General features: G+C 35.6%; 1 protein-coding gene across 3 annotated transcripts in view; it reads right to left on the bottom strand.

Moving 5' to 3' along the window:
- Positions 1-15,765, bottom strand: part of LOC113228209 (ankyrin-1-like) — a 212,463-nt gene that overhangs the window by 16,498 nt on the left and 180,200 nt on the right. For all 3 annotated transcript variants that reach the window (XR_003310282.1, XM_026461457.1, XM_026461458.1), the window contains exons 18-20: positions 7,803-7,883; positions 2,810-2,981; positions 1,607-1,726 (exon numbers count right to left, since the gene is read on the bottom strand). Coding sequence is in view for 2 of the 3 variants with exons in the window: in XM_026461457.1 (XP_026317242.1) it covers positions 1,607-1,726; positions 2,810-2,981; positions 7,803-7,883 (373 nt within the window). In the remaining variant the exon portion in view is untranslated. The remainder of the gene's footprint in view (positions 1-1,606; positions 1,727-2,809; positions 2,982-7,802; positions 7,884-15,765) is intronic.

Below are 15,765 nucleotides of genomic sequence, written 5' to 3' on the forward strand. Positions count from 1 at the left end.
CTTACCACGGTATGACTTCACACTCTTCTTCTGCCGCCGTCCAGTCCACCCGTGACCATAGAGCGTGCAACCGTTCCGAAATATCGGGAAAATAAAAAGAAGTCATACCGTGGTAAGAAACCTGATATTAGTAATAGTCATTTACTAAAAAACCGACCTCAAAAGTTCGTGGACTTGCATCTATTTGGTAAGTTTTGTTGGAATCGGTTACTTGAAAGTGCGCGGAACCGGATTCATCCCCTGGTTTGCCACCCTTAGAGGTGGAATATTTTCTTCAAATTTAAATGGGACCAATACTGATGTACCCTCTTTCCAGCAAAAAAACAAACAAATCAAATGACTTATACATATGCAAGAAAATACACTCAAATTGAGAACCCCCTCTTTTTGAAGTCGGTTTAAAAATCAACCAGTTAAACTAAGGACATTTCCAGCACATTTGACATGTACATATAGCTATCCATTGCTTCATTCAAAATAAATTATGTTCTGCGCTTATTGGTTTACATTGTGTAATGGAATAAGTGCATTTGAGTGTATGTAATGTGGTGTAATTGTATTGTCTTGTGTCTGGCCTTCATTTTAAACAGGATTTTCGCTTAGCTTACGGATTAATAAAGCCGTAACTAAACACTATTACGTATATTGCGTATGTTTTCGACGATATGGACTTCCATATACGACATCAATACTACCCTCTTTATCATAATTAACATAATCGACATTTTTAGCGAAATTAAGTTATTAAAATATCTGGAATCAGCAACACGAGATCTACAACGCCCTATAAGTAGATATTTAGTTTCAATTTTATTGTTAAGTAAAATCAGCGGAATCGACACTTTTCAAAGAAAAAAGCTTTAGGTGCCAATATCGCGAGAGTTACCAAAATGGAAATGCGTTAGTACAAGGAGGGCAATTACCACGCATCTGTACGAGTACTACAAATTATTTAGAAATAACTTTCATAGATAAGCAAATTATATTTGAAATCGTCAAATTCATTGATAAATCGCTCTACTTATTTGTAAGGTGATTCCTTTGAGAATGAAGAAGTAATATGAAACTATATGGCAACTCCATTCATACGCAGCGGCATGCGGCATATGTGTGTGCACACCTGTCGCGCGCCGTGTACCTTACGCACACATTCGTTTAATAATTAAAGGCGCGTGAGACGACCATCACTCTGCAACGCGATTGCATTACGAGATTATGCGAATGGGTGCGTCCCTAAACGGCACGCGGCAGGTATACACACATACAAACCGCGCTGCTACGTTTGTATTGAGTTACCATACTTATCTTGTATGCTATGCTATAGCGGTCTTTGAAAACAAATATTTTATTCTCATTTATAATTATGGTGGGTAATGAATTGAAAGAGCTAAACAGATTACTTCTATACATTTTGTCATACAAGCAGTAATTGTATAATATCTTTTTACATGAGTTTATCCTCGGCAATAGTTTTAAACGTCGTAGAAGGCAAATTTGGGATCTCATAATAGGTATGGCAATTATAAACTAGATGTAGCTGATTATACAGTTCCCGATGGATTTAGCAACACTATGGAAATAAACAATTTATTTCCAGTACACTTACCGGCACGTGACACGCGTGGGCGCGTTGCAAGCAGCGGGAGGCACGATGATGCGTACGCCGCCTCGTCGCTTAGCTTTCATGGCGCCGCCACGCGCATCAACCACGAACGACACCAGGAACCTACGAAATACAGATTGGAAATAGTCTTAAACTAAAACATTGATCTGGCAAAGGTTCTCGACAGTATGTGGCTACAGAGCTGCTTTATACGTATATTTGCAATATATAAGTATGGTTAAGATCGCAGATGTGTTGCCAACTGCCAGACAAAGAAGTTTGAAAATTTAAATAGCAATAACAAATAAATAGCACCCCTTATGCCATTCTTCCATAAGGGGTGCTATTTATTTATTAAATATCATTATGTGTTACCATCACATTTTTTTTTGTGAAATTACTTCGCTGGTTTGTTATTTATTATTTTGATAAGATCGAACAAACCAAAGAAAAATTTCTTCAATGTAACTGGATTCGGAACTAGTGTCGGCTGCCATGCCGGAGCTACCGCTCTTAACTAACTCTTTTACTGATATAAAATGACGGGACGAAGTCGTGCGCCTGGTGGCAAGCGACACGCCTATCCATAACAGTGCAGTGCCACACTGAGCTTTAAATTGCAAACGTCTGAGGTGCACTACCACTGCGCCCGTCACCATAAGACATAAAGTAGACAAGTCCATGTGCCTGTGGTGTCATTAGCATCCTTACACTACACTATGCTACAGAATTGTTACAGATCTTTGTATAGAGTTTGTTATAAGATATTTTTCCTTTTATACTTGAGGCCATCGGCACAAAAGTGGTGTAACACACATTCATTTCTTTAGATTAAAACAGTATCAAAATATAAAATAATTATGTGGTCTAGTATCATTTAATATATTTTTAATTGCGCCAAATCGATACCTCGCACGTAATTTATTGTAAATCGAAATATGATTTGCTGCATTTCAACTTAAATATATCCTTTTATGTTATGTGTATTTATAGGTTTCATTTCAAGTGATTTCCTTACTTTTTAATATGAAACCTATAATAGGCATAAGAAAGGATCGAAAATATCGAAATACAAAGAAATATAAAGCATAGAGAACGTGACCAAAGGTGGACTTTAAAGTCATTACAATAGTTTGTAGGAAAAAAAATGTGGGTTACACCATTTTTGCGCTGATAGTCTCAATTATTTATTAATTAATTACTCACCCGATGTCGAGTGGTTGACGGTCAATAGTGGCCACTTTTCGGTCATTGTTGCTCGGCCAGAGATGGCCATCGGTGACGCTGTCCTCGAGCGGCTTGGCTCGGTGCAGCGTGCCCGCTTCATTGTTCATGTAGCGGTATTGCTGTTGTTGCTGGATTGGACACTCTACTTCTCCTGTAAATGATAAACGATGATAATTACACGTAGGTACACTAGGAGGAACGCGGGAGGGACTTAAAAGGCTTAAGTTTACCAACCCTAACATCTTCTGTTGAGTTTGAGGAATCCAAGTTTTGTATAATGGAGTCTCCTACTTCTTTTAACGGATTTTTAGTAGAAAACAAATATTCTGCATGTTTCAGTATAGAATAATATTATCGAATTTTGGTGTTTGTCTTGTTAATCCCCCCGTATATAAAGTTCCAGAGGTATCTCAGAACCTTATCCTAATATGCTGCTATTAATACGTTCAGACAGGGATCAAAATGACCATAATATGTTGTCCAATTGGACAGATTGTCATATGGCCCCTGGTGGTACATCACCACCCCATGCTCAATAAGCCATTGGTCAGGCAGGATGCGTAGTTTGTGTTCTAGCTTTTCTCCTATTCTAGTTCTTTTTTGGAATAGTTTTTTTTAATAATTATTACCCGGTCGGATTCGAACCGACGTCTTCTAGCAAACCGTGACAGACGCTATGCCTACTAAGACACGGGACCAGCGGACCTTACGAATTTTTCTATGTGCTTGTTGTCGGATCTTATATTTGGTTTTCAACGACTTTTTAGCCGTAACGCAATCTATGAGAAATCTATAAAAGGATATCGTCATTTCGTCGATGTTTGTTTTAATAATTATAACAAACTAGCGATGTAATTTCACAAAAAAATAATTGAATATCAATTCAATACAAAGTTAGATTTTATATATATTTTATTTATATATGTTATATTTACAATATAACATCAACAATACAATAAATGCTTTATTTCCCTATTTATTTATTTGATCAATTTTAATTAAAACTATATGCCATTGTACAAATTTGAACTTATATAATCATAAGCCAAAGCAACATTTTTAAATTACATTCATTCAAATGTTGTAAAGAGTAAATAAAACCTCTCTCTCGCTCTCTCTCTAAATTTAATTTCATGTGCCTTATATTGTCCATAATGCGCTTTTAACTTAACTGTAAGCCTTTTCCGTCCTACCATATCATATCGATGGGTTCTATGTATAAGGGCCAAAGCGCAAAATCACAATTTTACACGAGAGGCTTCCAAACTTTCAATCTGGTATATTTTCAAGATTTCCTTGTATTTCGAGGTTTCCTTGAATATGTTTGATTTTGTTTAAACGTTACCTTATACATTAGAAAGAAATGAAGCATTTCCCACAATAAAAAGTGAAAATGATCAAATTGTTAGGTACCTTTTTCTTCTTTTGACTCTGTATATCGATATAGAGTCAAAAGAAGACGCATACAAATAAAATATTTCTCTTGGTTTGGTTACACCGTATTTGGATTCAAAATATGATTGACGTCATCCATATTTCCACAAGAAAACACTTTTCTCATAGTTTTATTAAACCTCACGTAAACCGGTCCGAAGATAGGTCATACAAAAGATAATAAATGCAGATTTATATGCAGTGATATCATCCGCGAGGCCATCTCTTATACAAGTCTAATAAGGATATAATAGATTGTTTGCCAAGGCGTGGGTTTAGGTTACATTGTCAGATTTAATATCCTTTTAAGTTAAAAACTTAATCTTCACGCATGTATCGTGTCCACATTTTCAGTTTTCAGCAAGAAATTGTGGATATACGTGAGCCTATCTTTATTTTTTTAAATCTAGACTTAAACGACGACCTCGGTGGCCTAACGGTTTACATTGTGGGCGCTGGATGCGGAGGTCCCGGGGTCTGTTCCCTGTCGGACCAATTTGGGGAATAAGCTTGTCTAAAATGGTTCTCGTCTGGGTATTCTGGGAAGTGCCCCAGTGTGAATTCGATTGCTCTGGTATGTTCATAAACGTACGTCACTTAAAAATTAAAGTTATAGGTACGTGCCACCACAAGGGACTCGAATCGTCTACATCTCAATTGAGAAGCAACCTTTCTCCCACTGGGCTATCGCTTTAATAATGTATGATCGTAGCATAACATAGTCTTTGGCAGGTTTATATTGTAGGTATTTAATTTCATTTTTAATAACACTTTCGTAGTAAGGAATTGGCATCAGAATTCATGTTACCATACAGAGAAAGGGCTCGGATAGGGCATTACAGAAGCGTCCAATAAATTACCTTATTTATTCCTTAATACATATATGACACGGTGCAAATTCACATAAATGGATTCTTTAATAGGTTTTTATAACCCATTTAAGTCATAGTTATGCGTATGGCATCATCTCCACTGTCTGATGTCATTTGATGGCGTTATAACTGCGTTATAGACAATCACAATAGTAGCATAAATAATTCATAACATTTATTCTCAAAAGTAACATAAACGTTTAACTCCACAGATAAGCTATTGTCTACACTCTTTACCGTTCTTGCTTAGATTTGTGTTCGTTTTAACAAAAATTTGCTACTGATTGTTCATGATAATGATGTGTGTGAGCAACTATCATAGCGCTAGCTTTGTACCTAAATAAAAGAAATAAAATACACACACACATCAAAAAATATTTGTGGTTACTATAACAGATGCGCCGAGTACTCGTTTGCTACTCGGTACTCGGTGTACTCGGCCGTTGTTTTACTACTCGTACTCGGTCGAATAACTCGGTTCATAAGAAGAGTACTCGGTTAAAATAAAGCATTACAGCTATAGACATAATGAAGTTAAACCAACAATATATTTGCAATAATCAAAAGATATTTATTCTACAAATTCTAGACAATTGTCCCAATTTGTAGCAATTTAGTAATTTAAAAAGAAAGTTTACATTATTAATATTTAAAATTTAACAAAGGCAAGTTGTGATGGAGGAATACGAGGCTTTCTGTGCGTTCAGTTAATAGTCTGTTCCTTTTGTCTTCATATTACCCGCTTCGGAATATATAATAAAAACACTCGTGCTAACTGTGCCAGGTTTGGATATCATGTTTTATGCCCTGCCCACCATTGGAAAGGACTCTGCTCTCGCGACACTAAATTTTCATTACCATATCAGTCTAATTCTAGAGCAATGGGACTTTTAGGACCATCGCGTTCTGGTTGCAATGAACCGAGTTACTCGGCCGAGTATATGGCTCGGCAAATGTTAAACCGAGTAATATTCGGTACTCGGTTACTCGGTACAACTTGTACTCGGCGCATCTCTAGTTACTATGTTACTAGTAAACAACATACAAGTGACATACTTACTTTTTTATTTAAAAAAATCGACCTCAAAAGTTTGCATGTCACTTTTCGCTGTGTTTTAGTTACATTGGAATTTGACGGCGTATTGGCTTGCACACCGATTTTTTTAGTGTCGCCATCTTTGAGGTCCCGGATTCGATCCCCGGACGGGTCAGTGTAGAAAACTAACTTTTCTATATTGTCCCAGGTCTGGGTGTTTGTGGTACCGTTGTTGTTTCCGATTCCCATAACACAAGTTCTTTAGCTATTTACTTTGGGCTCAGAGCGACGAATGTTATGTTGTCTAATCTGCCGTCCACTAACTAAACGCATCTAAGTGACAAATGGGCAAATAACCGTTTTAAACAGCAAAAAATAGAGCACAAAATTCTCTTTTAAAAACAGTTAAAATTAGTTAATTAGTTCGACTTATCGGAACTTACCCTAACGACGCATAGCTGAAATATCATTAAACAATTTCAATATTCTGAAAACGGGGTTATGGTTTTTATGATAGGAAATGAAACTATTTTTCCGGATTTAAATCGCGTATATTTTGTTTTTTCAAACAAACCGACGTTTCGGGCCCTTTACAGGTCCCATGGTCACGGGTGACTGAGGTGGTAGGAGGTAGGAGGAGGTGAGCTGGTCTTCAACCAGTTGTGTCTAATATTGATGCAAACCACCCTATTTTTTCACTATAGTTACAATAGTTATTAATTAAATACCTTATTTTTAATTTTACAAAGAAAACATTCCAATTTACGCTACATTAAATTTTACAAATTATTTTGTTGAATGAATTTTTATTAACTTCAATTTATTATTAATTTATAATAGAAATTAGAATTAACTAGAACATATTAGTACTGCAGTCTTATGTCTGTTTGGGATTTTTCATTAGAGGAAATACTGGATCCCAAACTGGTGGTACGGAGAAACCATCTTCCCTATTGAAATTGGGATGTTTTTTAATTTCAATGGCCTCTCGCAGCACCCTGGGTTGATAACGGACTTCTTTTGCAAGGACCTGGGGTTTGTCAAACTTCATTGAATGTGTAGGTTTATCCATGACATGTTCGCAGATTGCAGACTTGTTTACGCGACGGTGATTGACATTAGCTATACATTCTTTGACCCAGGTACAAATACTTCGTTTTGTTTGTCCAATATAAGAGAAAAAGTTTTTATGATATTTCAAAAATTTATTTTGTTACTTACTCGGGTTTTGGTTAGTGGACGGCAGTAATATTTATTTATTCTTTTATGTATGTGCCAAGTTTTGTTGAAATTGGTCAAGGGGAAGTGGGTGAAATACAATACACCGGATTCATCACCAAATTTGCCATTCTTAGTGGTGGAATATTTTCTTCAAATTTGAATGGGATATACCTACTGAGGTACCCCCTTTCCAACAAAAAAAGAATCATCAAAATCAGTTTACACAAAAAAAAATACAGACGAATTGAGAACCTCCAAATTTTTTGAAGTCGATTAAAAATTCAGGGACTTGGTAAAAGAAAAAGTTGGCACCAAAATCACTTATGCAAAAGATCGAAAGTCAAGCAATTACAATCTATCTCGTGCGTGTGGAGGTTCCGCCTCGAATCGTTTTGTTGAAATCACTCACCTCCCTCGTCCTCGGAGTCGCTCATGAACGTGTCCTGCATGAGTTCTGGTGCCGCCACGCGGTACTTGCCTTCCACACCGCCTGAAACAACATCATACAGGTTTTGTTAGAACAGTTTATATATCTAAAATTTATAACGGCCATTTCGAAAGGGGTCCACTGAAAACCAGCGCTGTGACTCCGCCGCAGTTGGACCCTTTTTAGTGCAATACACTTTTAGTCATAAAATCATAATATTGTGCTCACGTACACATGTGTTGTGCTGAATAAATTCCATTTCATTTTCTCTCTCTTTCAGAAAAAAATCTTTATATCTCACTAGTTTATATGTTATCGATGAAGTGACTAAGTTGGTAAAGAACTGAATGCCGAAGTAGCCAGATCAAACCAAAGGTCGAAAATCCGTATTCACTTCGAGTAAGATTCACCCTGAGTCAACATAGTAAATGCTCATGCTATATTCACATTGTAATTGTGTAATAAACATGCATCCTTTCGCATATGCGAAATTATTACTATTGCAATGGAGTAAACTACTTAAGTACGCCGTGGTAGCCTAATCGTTTGACCTACCGCATCACAAAGTCGAAGAAGGTTCACAGCTCTCAAAACCCTGCATAGGGTCAGCGAGACGGACCCGTGCCCAGCAGTGAGATGTAAAAAAATACTTCTACGAGAGTTTTTAAGAAACAAAATTTGGCCTTGACACAATGTGCGATATGTACATCTGTATCATGCTATGTTTCGCATATGCGAAAGAATGTACGCCGCGCAGTATCTATCTCAACGTGCGCAACGGGTAATCTGTCCTATATTGGCCACAAACTAGGCACAAAGGATTATTTATTATCTTGGACGTGATCAAATTCAAACGTAAAAGATAAAAGTTCTTACAAATTACTTACAAAGAGTTTGAAATCAATGTGTGAAAGAGCATATTGGACACTGGCACACCCTTTTCTTTTCTTGTACGAATGTAATCGGAACAATATGTAATATTTATTTTAAAGTTGAAAATGTATATATAAAACTCATATATTTAAATGTTATAAGTAGATTAGCAATTATAACTATGTAGATTTTATGAAGTTGCTTCAAGAAACATGAAGAGACAAAATAAGAATCTGCGTTATACACAAATATGTGGTGTTACGTATGTATGTATAAATATTGTTACATCTAATATTGAAAAAGCTGATACTCTTGCAAAATTTATTCATTACCGGCAAATAAGTACATTATCTTCTCTTTGTTGACATTTTAGGAATACCACACTAAAAACTTCACAAAAAGATTTAAACTTTAGAATTCTGTTTTTAAGTTAAAAAACGAACTTGCAATTGGCCTTAACAAGTACCTAAGTTTCTGGAAAATAAAAGTAAGTACGTGAATTTGTCTTCGTAAATATTTCCAAGACAATCCTACATTCGTACCTCGTTATGACAATGTGCTTTCCCTAGAAAGTGTCAATGAATTCCAACTAGTTACAAGGAAGTCGAAATTTAAATAACCCTTTGGTCACAGTCTTAACACTGTTGCATACTAAATTAGATGGAACAAACGTGTATGACTGTGGCAATGAATGTTGGGAGTAAACCAACTTTGCATTAGTACATAAACGATTTTCATGGTAATTTTATGTAAAATAGGGGTTTTCTTGTTCACTAATGAGACCATTCACAATAAAATTACTTATACCTGACGTCCATAACAAGGTACAATATCCTAGCGAATATTTATTATGATTTCGTCGCCTTACTTTCTCAAAGACGTATTTTAAAAGTTACTAAAATGCAAAAAATTATTGTCTATACTTATTTTTGCAGGCTGATTTCAATTCACATTTCCTTCATATTCACACACTGGCTTTTACCTATTCTTAAAGTAATGCATCCAAATTCTATTGATATGAAATTTAAAATAAACAGAAAGTCTTGCCATCTGAATGCTCACTCTTTATAAGATACGAGTTTGTGAAAGTAAGGTATCGTTTTCTGAGTATTCTGATTTCTGAGTGAGTAGTAACATCATAAGTTGCTCACAGGTGCGGTGACGGCGATAAAAAAAAGTTTAATCCCAATACAAAAGTCTGTTGCTGGCACCTCTCACGGCTATTTGTATTTATGTATTTGATATATTTGGCAAACAATCATTATTTGTAAATGGCATGTGTAACAAAGTATTTGCCTTGTTTGCCTATTCGACAAATACAGCAAACACCAAAGACGCAAATAAAGACGCAAGTAAACCGTCCACTCTATGGTCTTATTTATTATTTTAACTCCTTATTTGGCTCCATGTGTTGACGGGCATTTTAAAAATGTTTGACGTAAAATATTTTAGCAAGTACATCAAACACCCACTAACGGATACAAGTAACTTTGTGAAGTGCAGCCATGTAACGAACACATAAAGAAATTTGGGTAAAAGCGATGGCACCCAGTGTGGCAATAAACGCTGGTCAGCAACAAGTCCAGTCACAACGAAGGGACTTTCTTTGTATTCGATCTTTGTATCAATAACAAATCTGATTTCTTTTTTGATGATTTTTACAAAGAAAGTAAAATTGTTTGTATTAAATTTGATGTACCGTTCTTAAACTTACTTTCCAAACACGCCTGCAATGTTTGATATAAAATATTTAATAAATATACCTACACTGTGTATTCTGTGCCATGACAAGTACGACATTGTTGTTGCTTTTTGTCGACTAAAATGGTGTCCTGTATCATTTGCATTCGAATTTCGAATTTACTGTTACAAGTTCATTGATAGTATTGATTTGGTTCAATTTTATATTTATTTCCGGATTTAAATTGATTTCCTACGACATAACGGTTAATTGAAGTAAATAAAATAGATTACTGTTCTATAGAAATTAGTTATTTAAAACTTTGAATACTGACAGTCAAAACAACAGAAAAATAAATCATTGTCACGTTCCATGGCATTTTATTAAATACAAATCATAGTACAAGATTTATGTAAAGAAAAAAACAAGAAACAAGATTTAAAAAAAGAAAAGCAAAATACACATACTTAATATTTTGTTACGAATTATTTCGGAAAGCATTAAATCACAAGTCGCCTAAAGCCGAGTCGGAGTTAGTGCATCAATAAACCCTGACATTATTGCGTTTGTTCGGCTCTTTGTGAGGATTGGCTATTGCCTACTGGACATTGCAAATTGGATTATCCGGTTGTCCGGTTGGCTCTGTAGGTCTTTCTATCTAGTCTGTATCGTTGATAATATAACAGGCACTATATGCAATTATTTTAAAGGTATCCATATCCAGAATTTTACTAAATTGATTCTGATCTGGGTGTTTTGGTTGATACCTCGGAATTAATTTCGTTGCTCTTGGGCTCTTCGTACACGATATTACCTAGTCTGAGACCAGGTAATTGGTGCGGTTGTCTGGCAAGTCATAATGGTCTTAATTGTGTATGTGTATTGAAATCAGGGTTGACAAAATATGCACCACGCTTTTTATTACAAAAAAATACGATAGTATTTTTATTACAATTACGTCTAATTAATGACATTGACACTGCTTTTGCACTTTTTTTACACCGTGCATAGAGGTATTTTAAAGTCCTTATACGCATAAAGACAACAAGTAGGCAATAAAGATATTACATAAACTATAAATGGCGTAGAATGCTTCTGAAGTCACCGTGGCGTGGGCACCAATTGACTGCACAACCTGACTTCTGACTTTTGACTCTGGGGGCGAACATGTGTAGAGACAGAGACTGAAGACGTAATTCGGGGCCACAGTTGTAATTTAAGGGACCTTCTTTTAAAAAGACATTAGGATAATCTATTTGTTAGTTACTATGCCTTTAACCTCCTAGGCACCGTGTACATTAGGTAAATGTACATATTATGTGAAATTATTCGGACCCAGGCAATTGTCTTCCTATGAATAGAATAGAATAGAATACGTTTATTTGGCAGAATATAGTAATTATAAAGGTCTTAAATAAAATTAGGTACATTGTATTCAACCTGCAAGCAGATGTGCAAATATTAATTTCATGTTTGGTTTCTATAGTTAATTGTACTTCAAATTAATGTAAATTTTTATTTGGAAATTCTAAGTATTCTTTATTACTATAGAAGCAATGTGTCAAACGCCATTTTGTCAATTGTAATTGAAAAGTATGTCCTTGAAACAATTTAATTTAATTTGGCAGATTGTTGTAAATAATTATACACATGTTGAAGCAGTTTTTCTTATAAATTACTTTATGGCAACGAGGTTGGTACAAAAGATTCATAATTTTTGCTCTATCTGTGTCTGCTTTTGATTCATTTCACCATGTGTTTTGAAATATTGAGGATAAGTTTTGACAAATACGCAGATATCCCTAATGTACATGCATGGCAAAGGCAGTATGTTTAGTTTTTTGAACAGCGGTTTACAGCTATTGTCGATGATCATGTAACGTACATCAGTGTATATTCTAATGAAAGAAGATACCTTCTTTAAATTTATTGCTATATATTTTGTATGACCGTAAGATATCTAGAAATGTACTTTAAAAAATCCCCGGTCGTTTTTCATACAAAACTGCGGACACATTTGCTTGGGCCTGAAGCATGTAATTATATAATTTAATTACCCCTGTAGTAATTTGCTGGGTTTTAGGAGGTTATTATGTTTTCTATATCGATGGTTTTCTAGAATCCATATCAAAAACAAATAAAGGAAACAACGATCGTAGCATAAACACCCAGACTCAAGACAATATAGAAAAGCTAGAGTTTTTCTACATTGAAAACCGGTGTGCAAGTCACTTGACTATGGAGGTCGTCATTATACATAATGTCAATATATAGGATGAACATCGGTTTCGTTTCAATTGAAAAATCTAAATTAAGAGGCCCAGAGTAGACCTAATGGCGGCCCTGTATAATATTACGACATATTAATAAGTGTGACATCGATTTGACATCTCATTTAAGAAATAGGTGTCAACGAGATTGGCAAAGGTCAACACAATTTCTTTTATAAATTGATAAAGGCAGGTATTACAATGTAGAGATAAGTACTTGAATGCAATCTGAACATATGGGACGGACAATCGATCGAAATATATGATATATGAAATCTGGTGAAGTAATTTATATTAATACAAACCCACGCGGTAAATTTGCAAACATTGATGCAAAAGATTTTTTTTTTTTCAAAATAACATTACATTTATTATGATTTTTATATCACAATAACGAATTTAATGAACAAAAAAATTTACTACTGACGGTTTTCAGTGGTTCTATTCAATTGTCCTGACTGAAATACATGTCATTGTTTTTTTATGCTTAACTAACCTCGTGGTCCGTGGGCGAATAGCTTCTACTGCAAGTTTGAACGTTATATAAATGGGGCACTTTTTTATAACTAGAACACGTTTATATATTTGATGACATCCACTGCACTTACACTCTTCAAAACATATTTCCTATATGACATTCATCGTCAACCTTTATGCATTCCACTGCTGGTGCATGAGTCCGCCACGCCACCTATGTGGGTTTCTTTTTTAGGTTTAAATACCTGGTCTCAATCTAGGTAATACTCCGTACTATGAGTGCTAGAGCAACGGAAGCCACTCCTGGACACTAGTGTCTGGTCCTACTGGGAATCGAACCTCCTCATGCATCAAGTGCAAGTCATTGGGCCATCGAGGTCGTCATAGGTGTTGTGAATCTTCTTCGATGATGTTTTTCTTTGACGTTAGTGAGAAGTATAGCTACTATTCACAAATGTACGTAAAATAGATATTAATTGAAAACTGATTTCGCACCGCATGAAATGTTATTCACGTGTTGATTGGCATATTCCTAAAACACACAAGTAATAAAAATACAAAGAACTAGGTCAAGAATACGTAACGAAAACAGCTGTACCGTATTGTAGATGCTTTCATAGAGTAAATTTGAAAATATACATTAGGTAAAAAAAAAACACAACACGATACTTGTTACAATGAGAGCGTTTGCGCATTACGTCGACAAAATTAAAAGAAAGTAATTGATTTGATTTGATTTTGAAAATTTGATCGAGAGTGTTTGGAATCTGAGAAATGACGTTCCGAAATGTCACAGAGATCATTTTAACATTAGGTGTACAAGCGATATTCGTATTTTCTAGGATTTGAATCGGACTAAGTGCACAAGCGACATTCGAGGTGGGGCCGAGTTTACTAGATTTTTAGGTAGAGTCTTGGATTCGGAACGCATTCTAATCGGATGCAGTGCCCAAACGCGCTGACAGTGGTGGATCAGAGCGGTTAAAACCGTGAGACGCAGTGGTCGATCCCCAATAGGTCCAATTGAGGGAAAGAAATTTTCTAAATTAGTTCTGATCTGTTTTGATTCCGTTGCTATGACACTCCCAGCACAGGGAATTCCCTAGTTACATTACTATCGATGTGCATATGGCGCAAATTTTTAATTCGTACTGTAGAGGGGGTTCTATTTCGTACTTGATGACGTCAGCTAATTGAGTAAAAACTTTCAGTCCAATTTCAGGTTTTATTTCCAAAAAGTATACCATATACACAAGGTGCCAAGTAAATTCTAACCGGCGGCGGCGGTACTACACGTACAAATGCAAAAAGTAACTATTAGTTAGGTCCAGGCAGTCGTTCCCACAAGGACTTAACTCCAAAAAACTTATCAACAGTTCTGATGTTTCTCACATCTAAATAAAATTCGGTTCAAGTCACCATTCGTGGGAAAATCTTAACACCGCCACCACCGTCAATGCCATCTAGCGCATTTTTAGAGAACTATCTGCCAAACAAAGTTGATTAGTAAAGTCTATGGTATAAAATAGGTTTGTTACAGTAAAATATGCATTTTTTACAATATCAAGTGGCGGGAAGAACACGTCGTGCGCTGCGCCTCGGCCCTAGTCTGCAAGTTTTAAATCATCTCAGTTGTCTGTCCACAGAGTAGCAATGGCAGGATTTTGTAGTTTTGATATTCTGCTACAAGTTAAGAGAAATGGATTGTCAGTGGCTAGCCATCGAGCTACTATTCAACTGCCATTGCATTTTTTTTTTATATTCTCCTCTTCTATTGCAAGTCGATAACACGTCGTTGGCGTAGTCTACTAATTATTTAACATTAAAAAAATACATTTAATGTGAAGACTAAATAGCCAGTTAAACGAGATAAATATTAAAATACGCATATTTTCCTTGGTCGATTTAGTAAGGCAACATCGATCGTTAGCAATTGAATGAATGAATGCCATCACTGCCATTCCACTGACACTCTCTTGAAACTCAACTGTCACTGCAACTAGATTTAAGCAGATTTATAATGACAAGTGCTTTCTAGAAAATTTGTAGGTTTGGGGCACTGGTGGTAAGCGACACGTCTGTCCATAACAGTTGCAATGACGCTCAGAGCTTAAGAGTCAATACAACCTCAAATAACTTTGGTTGATTCCGCATAACAGTGAAATGGTGGTGTAATGTATCAATCACTTTGGAAAACATATATAATAAAATTGAGGATATACACTGATTGCATACGGTGTGAAAACACGATTCCTAAAAATTTTCACAATCGAAAAAAAAACACAAACTTTCCTCGAAACTTTACAAGAAAACCGCTGTACTCAATAGGTACTTTACGTATGCCAATGATTTTTTATATCAATTGAACAAAATAGAACACGTATACCAAACGATATATTTTTTTTTCAAATGGCTTTAAGTTTGTTTGTAAAAAATAAATTCTGAAATAAAGCCAGTGTCTCTGGCGCTTGACCCAAGCAAAATGAACCGTATTAGTACGGGAAAAATTAGAATTCGAGCAGAGGTCGCATCGACTCTTAAATCATAAAGATCTGAGGAACACTGCTACTGTGCGTGTCACCCTGAGACTTAAGTTAAATACAATACAATACAATACAATACAATATGCTTTATTTTCTCTCAT

Source organism: Hyposmocoma kahamanoa, unplaced genomic scaffold (genome assembly GCF_003589595.1).
Source record: "Hyposmocoma kahamanoa isolate Upper Pololo Valley unplaced genomic scaffold, ASM358959v1 224, whole genome shotgun sequence".
Lineage (NCBI taxonomy): Eukaryota > Metazoa > Arthropoda > Insecta > Lepidoptera > Cosmopterigidae > Hyposmocoma > Hyposmocoma kahamanoa.